We start from the raw sequence: 9,433 nt of genomic DNA, 5'->3' as shown, positions 1-9,433 counted from the left end.
GGGCGGGGCCGGCTGGGGGTTGTGCTGATGGGGCCGCCGCCAGCCTCCCCTCCTCTCGGTCACACTTGCGGGGTCTCCTGCCATGTAGGGCCAGGTCCTCACAGGCCCTGGGGGTTAGCACTGCAGGGGGACTGAGTCCTGCCCCAGCTCTGCTGGGAACTGCCCTGGCTCCCCAGTGCCAGGCTCCAGGCCCCCACTGGCTGCTGCAGCTGCTGCAGGCCTGCGGGCGGGCCCTCCCCACCTCCCCCCTACAGTCCTGCAGCGGCACTTTGGCCACCCCTGGGGTGCCACACACAGGACCTTGGCCCGTGCTCCACTCTGCTGACGCAGGCTCTCTCGGGACCCTTCGCATGGCTGACTGAGCTTTGGCCTCAGCTTAGATGTCACCTCCTCAGAGAGGCCCTCTGTGGCCCTCGTGTCCGTCATGGTTGCCTGTTAGTCCTTGGCCACCCGTTGTCCATGTCTCCAGACTGGGCACTCCCGGGGGCAGATTCTGTCACCGTCTGGTCCCTGCAATGTCCATGGTGCTGGCCGTAGAGGGGGCCCCACAGCTCTCACGTGAATACTGACTCCATTCCGTCTGCCGCTCCTGGGCGTCTGTCCCTCCTCGGGCTCAGCCAGGGCACAGTGCAGCTCGCCTGAGTCTTGGCTGGCTGGGTGTGTGTGTGCGTGTGCGTGTGTGTGTGTCTGTGCCTTTCACCTCCTAAGCTTGATTTTCCTGCTTTGATGTACCTTGCTTGGAGAGGGAGAGCAACTTGACACCCTGGTCACCCCTGAGTCCTGGCCACCTGTGTGTCTCTGTCACCCTGAGTCCTGGCCGCCCGCATGTGTGTCTGTCACCACTTGGTTCTAGCCGCCTGTGCAAACCCGTCACCCACCCGACTGGGAGCCACCGGAGGGTGGGCCTCTGAGCCACTCAGGGAGTGGCTGGGGGGGGACAAGCCCCTCTCTTCCTCCCGGGACTCCTCCTTCCTCCGGGGGAACTCCTGGACACAGAGGGTCACGTCCACTGGGGGACTGTCACAACGGACCACAGGCCCGGCAGCTGGACAGCAGCCACTGAGTGCCCCACCGTTCTGGGCAGAGCCCCAAGTCCCGGTGTTGGCGGTGCTGGTCCCTTCGACTCCAGGCCTCTGCCCAAGCCTGGAGGTGCCACCCTCCCTGTAACATCACATCATCTCCCCTGTGTCCAAACAGTGATAATCCCAGCGCCCAGGTTTCAGGTTTTTGTGAATGAATTAATATAGTTCCAGTGTTTAGAGGAGGGTCTGGCATATAGTAAGTGTTATTTTTATTTCATTTAGGTACTTGTTTATTATTATGGTTGTTATTAATATTATTTTAAGCATCAGACTCAGTTTTGGGATCACCTCTTCCAGGAGGCCCTCCCTGATTGCCCCGGACTCAGCCAGGCCATCCGCTGGACTTTCCAGTGCCTTTTTTTTTTTTTTTTTTTTTTTTTTTTGGCGATGTTTTGTTTGCAGGTGGCGTGTAGGTTTGTTTCTAGATTGTCTATTCTATTGATTAATACCCTTTATCTTTTATCATACCATGCTGTCTTGATATGGAAATTTTATGGTATCTCTAGAATTGAATAAAGTTTGCTCTGTAGCTTATGTTTTTGCCTTTTCCAGAATGTCTTATATTATAGTTTGAAGAATACAGTATGTAGCTTTGTCAGAGTGGCTTCTTTCACTTAGTAATACATATACTTCTTTTTAATGCTGTTTGTAGATTGATTACTCATTGATTTTCTTTTCTTTTCTTTTTTTAAAGAGATTTTTGCCGTAGGGCATGTGCTCTCGCTGGAGAGACGGAGAGAGACAGAAAGCGAGAAATCCCCCATGGAGTTTGGCCATGCTGCAATCTCTTCCCCCTTATCTTCTTGGAATTTTGGGCACACACACAGTGTTTTAAACTGCTGGGTCCAGGACTCGAACTGCTGTTGACTACGTGGGAGTCCAGCGACATAGCCGTTATGCCATCCACTGGTCTCTAGATGGGGATTTTTTAAGGAAAGGCCACTCAGTCAGTTGTCGGTTTGACCCTTCCCTCTGCCCAGATGCCCAGATGGACCACCTGAACCTGCTGAAGCACTTCGAACACCTGGACCCTCAGAATCAGCACACCTTCGAGGCCCGCGACCTGGAGCTGCTGATCCAGACGGTAGCGGGAAGGGCCCCGAGGCGGGGTGGCGAGAGCTTTGCAGAGGGGAAGGGAATAGGGTTCTGGACAGGAGCCAGCTTGCCCCTCCTGGTGGCGTTCTGTGAGGCTGGGGCTGACCAGCCCGGCCTCGTGCAAAAGCCCTCTCCAGGTTCTGCACCCGGGGCAGCGGCTGCGGGCAAGGCAGGCTTCAGCCCCACTCAGATGGGAGCCTGGCTCAAGTCCCTCCATGGCTTCCCCTCTGTGTCCTTGCGGGGCCCAGGTCTCAGCCTCGTTGCCCGCAGGTGCCCTACCCTGCTCTCAGAACCTGGGAGCATGCCAGGTGCGTGTGCGTGCGTGCCCAAGATCCTGAGAGGAGAATGAGGAGAAGTGATTGCAGTGTGGCCCTCTTCCCTGGGGGGTGACATCTCACTTTCCATCTCTCTGTCTCTCTGGCAAGCGCACGCGCCCTATAGCAAAAACCTCTCCAAAAAAAAAGAGAGTCTGAGAAGGGGCCACGAACCACAGACTCTGTTTCTAGAAGCCGGAGATGCCAAGCTCTCCGGAGAAGCCTGGCTCTGCCGACTGCTGAGTTTCAGTCCCGTGAAACTAATTTCAGCCTTCCAGCCGCCAGACCGTGAGATAGTAGATTTGTCTCTGAGCCACTGCGCTGGGTGACTTGTTACAGGGACGCTAGGAACCAGTACGGTCATACCTGAGAACTGGGCTCAGCAGTCCTGCCCCATGGGGAAGGCCACGGGTGAGGCTGGAGAGTGGCCGAGGATGCCTACCCCCCAGCTCAAAGCCCTTCCTTATCTCCCAGCACCCCCAGGGCAGAAGACACCCACAGCCTGACCTGGAGGTCCTGCCTGGTTTTTCCTGCCCCACTAGAGCGCCACCTAGTGTCCATGATGATCATTGCAGCCGCTCCACCAAGTAGAAAAGCTGGCCACCAAGTCTCAGTCCCTGACACATGCGGTGTTTAAAAAGAAATTAGTTTTATTTATTAATTATTATTATTATTATTATTTTAATTTGCCTTAGGGCCTGTGTGCTGACCAGAGAGAGAATGAGACAGCAAGCCTGCAGGTCTGGGACTCAAACTGCCGTCATCCCTGTGGGAGTCCAGCGCCTTAGCCTCTATGCCACCTGCTGGCCCCAATTATTTGAAAACTTTTTTTTTTTTAAAGAGGTTTTTGCTACAGGGCACGTGCGCTCGCCAGACAGACAGAGCGTGTCAGACAGAAAGCGAGAAATCACCCCCCAGGGGGGATGGCCATGCCACAATCCCTTCTCCTCCATTCTCCTCTCAGGATCTTGGGCACGCACGCACACATGCCCAGTGTGAGTTTAAGCCACTGGGTCCGGGATTCGAACTGCGGTCGACTACGTGGGAGTCCAGCGACAGCCATTATGCTAACTGCTGGTCCCATTATTTGAAAACTTTTTGAGTGTCTGTTTCTTCCATGGGCATGTGCCTGGAACCTTCCCATGTGGCTCGGTTTTGCAGCCTGTCACCTTTCCCTGCGATTGTACCTCTGTCCACCCTGTACTGTCCATTTTACTTAATATTTTCTCCGACTCTTTCTCCTCCCCTGGCTGTCCCCCATGGGAAGGTCATGAAGTTCCATGAGACAGGTTTTTTTGTTTTGGTTTTGTGTGTGGTTATTTGTTTATTTATTTTTACTTTATTTATTTTATTTTGACCAAAGAGGGACAGAGTGAGAGAGAGAGAAAGAGAGAGGGAAAAAGGGAAACCAAGCTGCCAGGTCTGGGACTCGAACCATAGTCGGCCATGTGGGAGTCTAGCGCCCTTAACCATCATGCCACCTGCCGGCCCCTGTGTTTTATTTTTTCACATAGGGCACATGTGCTTGCTAGAGAAACAGAGGGAAAGTGAGAAATTCTCCCCGGGGGAGTGGCCATGCCTCAGACCCTTCCCCTCCATTCTCCTCTCAGGGTTTTGGGAACACACACACGTGTGCTGGCGTGAGTTTCAAGCCACTGGGTCCAGGGCTCGGACCGTAATCAGCACCTTAACCTCCACACACCTGCTGGCCCCACGGGGCGGGTTTTAGTCTAGGCAGTTCTGTGTTGTGTCCCCAGCATCTGGGACAGGGCTGGTATGTCCTGGGTGCTCGAGCTGCTAATCCAGATGGTAGCAGGAAGGGCCCCAAGGCAGGGTTGAGTAGGAGAGTGAATCTCATTGAGTCCCAAAACACTCCTCAGAGAGAGTACATCCGTCTCCTAGGACGACGAGAACAATGTACCCAAAACCAGTGGCTTCAAACAACACTGTCTGCCAGAAGTGAAGGTGTAGGCAGGGCAGGCCCTTCTGGAGGCACCGGGGGAACCCGTGCTGCGCCCTCGGTCCCGGCGGTAGCCGGCAATCCCAGCGTCTCTCGGCGGCTTGTAGACACATCTCTAGTCTCTGCCTCTGTCGTCACCTGGCGACTCCCTGGCATGTCTCTCTGTCCTCTCTGTGACCTTCTAATAAAGGACACCATTCCCAGGGCCGAAAGGCTGCATGATGGTTAAGGATGCTGGACTCCGACGTGGTTGACTGCAGTTTGAGTCCCGGACTTGGTGGCTCGCTTTCTCACTTTCCTTCTTTCTCTTGTTCTGTCCCTCTCTGGTCAAATTAAAATCAATAAATGAAGTTAAATAAAATAATTATTTTAAAAAATATATATTTATTTAATTTTATGTATCATTATTACTACTACTTTTTAATTTGACCAGAGAGTGACACAGAGGAGGGAGAGTGAGAAAGCAGGCCCTCCAGGTTTGAGACTCAACTGTGGTCAGCCACGTGGAAGATCAGCTCCTTAACCACCATGCCACCTGCTAGCTCCAGTAAAATAATCCTTTACTTTAAACAAAAAAAGGCACCAGTTCCTGGCGTAGGGCTCGTGTAACCTCGAGAGGTTTTTGCATTAGGGTGCATGCACTCACCAGAGACAGAGACAGAAAGTGAGAAATCACACCCCCCAGGGGGGAATGATCTCGCCGCAATCCCTTTTCCTCCACTCTCTTCTTGGGATATTGGGCACACACACACATGTGCCCGGCGTGAGTTTTAAGTCAGTGGGTCCAAGACTTGAACCACGGTCGACTACTTGGGAGTCCAGCAACATAGCCATTATGCCATCTGCTGGTCCCTCGTAGGGACCTTAACCGTTACATCTGCAAAATTCCTATTTCCAGGTAGGGCCACTCGCATTCTGAGGTTCTAGACATGATTCTGGGGTCATTCTCAGCTCAGGACAGCAGAGAGCGCCATCTCACAGGGAGAGGCTGACAGCTGCCGTGATCGCACAGCGGAGCCTGGGTTTAGCCCTGGGCGGGGTCATTACAGCCGCGGGTTCCTGGCCACCTCCACGCCCTGATTGCTGCCACATGCCTGCTGCATGAGTGTCCTTTCCGTCTTCCTCCAAGTCCTTGAGTTAGTGGAGGACTTCAAAGGGGGTGGAAGCCGCTGCCGAGGGACTGCCGGCATCTCCCAGAGAGGAGGGTGCGTGATGGGGCAGGAACGGTCTCAGGGGCCAAGTAGAGGCTGGGGCTCCCCCGGTCAGGTTCAGGGCCAAGAACCTGAAATTAGGGGCCCTAGAAATTAGGGGCCGGGTGGCCAAACGGCGACACAGGGATGAAGCACAATGCTCTGAGAGACTGACCCACATGGAAGGTTCTGGGTTTGTGTCCAGAGACCTCCCTGGGTGCTGTGGTCACACACGTGCCCACGGTCCGGGGCTGGCTGAGGCTGGAGGTAGATACGGTGTCGAGGTCCTGTTGGAAATGCTGTGTGTCTCTCTCATGGCATAAATAAATACATTTGATACCCCCCAAAAAAAGAAAAAAAGGGTGAAAGAATTTGTGGCTAGGCACAGGGGCGAGAGGAAACTGGCCTGCCATTCCCAGGCCACCCGCGACCTCGCCCAGTACGACGCAGCCCATCACGAGGAGTTCAAACGCTACGAGATGTTCAAGGAGCACGAGCGGCGCCGTTATCTGGAGTCTCTGGGAGAAGAGCAGCGCAAGGAGGCTGAGAGGAAGCTTGAGGAGCAGCAGCGCCGGCACCGAGAGCACCCCAAAGTCAACGTGCCTGTAAGCACCCCCGTGTGCCCACCCCCTACCACATCCAACACCAGAAGCCAGGGAAGGTTGAAGAACTACAACTCCCAGCAACCCCTGTGGCAAAGAGCCCCTCCTGACTATGCTCAGCTGCCCCGGGGACTGCCGGGAGTTGTAGTTTTCCTAGTTGCCTTGCTTGCAGGGCATGGCATTTGTTGGATGGGGTAAAGGGTTCTCTAGCTTCTCCCCTGGCATCCAGACTGGCTGCTTACAAGCTCCCGGCTTTCCCCTCCACAGGGCAGCCAAGCCCAGTTGAAGGAGGTGTGGGAGGAGCTAGACGGACTGGACCCCAACAGGTTTAACCCCAAGACCTTCTTCATACTGCATGGTAAGGTGGGGCGGGGGTCCTAGGCCCAGGCTGAACCTCGACGGTCTGACCATTTAGGACTTAGATGCTAAGTGGGGTCTCTCTCTCCTTCCGGGGCTCAGTCAGGCCTAAGAGCCTGAGCCCGTCTGCCCTGGCCGACCAGAGACCATGCCCTTCTGTCGCTAGGGCTGGGATCTCCCATGGAAGGGCTGGGCTCCTTTTCTAGGACATGCCAGCCCTCCGAGTTCTAAGGACCAGCCAGTGTCCATTAACTGAGCGAAGCAGGCTTAGCTTGACCTGGGCTTCTCCCACAGCAGCCCTGACTCCCTGGTGCCCTCTGGTGGCCCTGTGGCCGGGAATAAGCTGTTCCCCATCAATGGTCCCTCGAGGCCTGGAAAGCCCTTGTTTGGTGGATCAGAGGCACGTTCCTCTTCAGTCAGTCACTTTCTGTCCAGGAGCATGGCCTGGGTTGCCTGGCCCCCACAGGACCCTGACCCGGAGGCTGCAGCCTAGCCACAGAACGCATCAGGCCAGTTCATGCATTAGCACGTACGTAGGACTGAGGCCTGAGCTTCACACGCGTGGATCCGACCAGGAAGACAGAACTTGCATGCGCGTTCACAGTAGGGTTTGTGCTCCTCCAAGAATCTGTGCGCTGCCGTCTGACAGGAGGTGGCGCTCAGGCGGCCACGCGAGCGATGGGGAGTGGCTGTAAATACAGATAGAGCTTCCCTTGCCGCCCGCCCCTCACCCCCTGCTGTGCCGCCCAGCTCTTCACCTGTCCTAGTCCCTGTCCCAGGGCTCGGGGCTCTCCGCTCTAAGAGACCATCGAGTAAGCCGTTGTAGTATTTTACATGGACTGCTAATTCAACTGACACACCATTGAGAAAAGGTGCATCCTAATTTCAGGGGTGATAAAACACGTAAGAGAGTAAAGTGCGTCTCAGAATAAATGAAGTAGGTTTTATTTGATCTTTTTTCGTTTTTGCCATAGGGTGTGTGCGCTCACTGGTGATAGATGGAGAGGGAGAAGCTAGTGCGCCCAAGATCCCGAGAGGAGAATGGAGGAGCAGGGATTGCGGCATGGCCATCCCCCCCGGGGGGTGATTTCTCAGTCTCTGTCTCTCTGTGTCTGTCTGGCAAGCGCACTCACCCTATCGCAAAAACCTCTCCAAAAATTTTTTTTAAAAAGGAATTTTTAAAAAAATTTATTGTTATTTTTTATTTTGACCAGAGAGAGGGAAAGTGAGAAAGCAAGCCACCAGGTCTGGGACCCGAACCTGGGTCAGCCATGTGGGAGTCCAGTGTCTTAACCACCACGCCACCTGTTGATCCCTCCTCTTTTTATCTTTTAAAACTGAAATTCTGCTGTTAGGTGACTCCCCACGATTCCCTGTCCCCAGCCCATGACACCCGCCATCCTACCTCCCATCTCCGTAACTTTGACTACTCCACGTGCCATCTGTGGGTGGAATCACACACTGCTTTTTTGTTTTCTTTTTTTGGTTTTCATTTCTTTGCCATAGGGTGCATGTGCTCGCCAAAGAGAAAGAGATAGAGACAGAGAGGGAAAAAGAGAAGTCACTCCCCCCCCGCCCCCGGGGAGATGGTCACCTTCTCCATTCTCCTCCAAGGTGCACACACACCTAATACAATTTTCTAGGTGCTGGGTCTGGGCCTTGAACCACAGTTAGCCATGTGGGAGTCCAACACCTGAACCACTATACCACCTGCTGGCCCCAGGATCATACACTGTTTGCTTTTGTTGGCCGGCTCACTGCTCATTGAGGACCTGCATTTTCCTCATACTTGGTCTTCGTTTCTGTCCCAATTGCCGCTTGTGCCTCGAGGCTGTTGTATCACACAGCCCGGGTCTAGAGGGGGAGCTGGAGTAGAGAGCCCTTGCTGAGGGGAGGACTTGAGCCTTGCAGGCATTGGGGGAAGGATGTTACCGGCACAGAACGACGAGCATATGTGGGGAGAAGAGAACGCGGTGGGTTTCCAGGCGTGCTGGAGTGGCCTGCTCAGAGACAGGAGTGATAGTAGGGCTGGCCCTGTGGCCTGGTGGCTAAGGGAGCTGGATCCCACGTGGTCAACTGTGCAGTTTGAGTCCCAGGTTGAAAAACGCCAGGTGCATGTGTGTGCATGCCCCAAATCCCAAAAGAGATGGAGGAGAGTGGGTTGCAGCATGAGCATACTCCATCGCGGGGCGCTTTCTCCCCCTCTGTCTCTGTCTCTCTCATGAGCACACATGCCCTCTGCAGTAAGAAAAGAGAAAAAAGTGATAGCAGAGATGGTGGGAGAGGTACCAGCAGCCAACCCAGGCCCTACCCCTAGGGGAGGACTTGGGGTTGTGTCTGTGTGTGACGAGATACCTGGGAAAGTTTGAGCAGGGGATGGGCACTGTCTGCCTAAGGGTTGGCAGAATCTGCTGGCTGAGGGCAGACTGTGGGAGTGGGGGCAGGGGTGGTAGGAGGAGGTGGTTGGATTCCAGAGTCATCTTCAAGGTCAAGTTGGTGAGACTTGCAGATGACCTGGATGAAGGTTATAAGGGCAAGAGAGGTCCACGTGACTCCAAGGTTGTGGTCCAAGTGACTGGAAGGATGGAGTTGCTTTCCACTAACATGGCAAGGGCCTACTAGATGGGGGAAGGCAGAGCTGGCCTCTGGGCACGGGAAGGCAGAGATGCCCATCATGGTTGGCTATGCAGGGGTGCAGGCTGTGTGTAGACACGGTGAAAGCTGAGGGGACCCCATCTTGGGACTTGCTGGCCAACAGAACAGATGATGGACAGTGTCCCTTATGAGCAGAGTCCAATATGGCAATATGGCCACTGCCAGCCCCCGGCCGCTA

At 54.5% G+C, this 9,433-nt stretch overlaps 1 protein-coding gene across 1 annotated transcript in view; it reads left to right on the top strand.

Moving 5' to 3' along the window:
* NUCB1 (nucleobindin 1) overlaps positions 1–9,433 on the top strand; it is a gene marked incomplete in the record, with an annotated part of 21,480 nt that overhangs the window by 8,164 nt on the left and 3,883 nt on the right. Inside the window, 3 exon segments of the mRNA XM_014592279.2 lie at positions 2,063–2,166; positions 6,061–6,246; positions 6,511–6,601. Coding sequence (XP_014447765.1) covers positions 2,063–2,166; positions 6,061–6,246; positions 6,511–6,601 — 381 coding nt within the window.

This window comes from Tupaia chinensis, unplaced genomic scaffold, assembly GCF_000334495.1.
Source record: "Tupaia chinensis unplaced genomic scaffold, TupChi_1.0 Scaffold000673_1, whole genome shotgun sequence".
Classification (NCBI taxonomy): Eukaryota; Metazoa; Chordata; class Mammalia; order Scandentia; family Tupaiidae; genus Tupaia; species Tupaia belangeri.
This window is presented reverse-complemented; position numbering and strand designations above follow the sequence as displayed.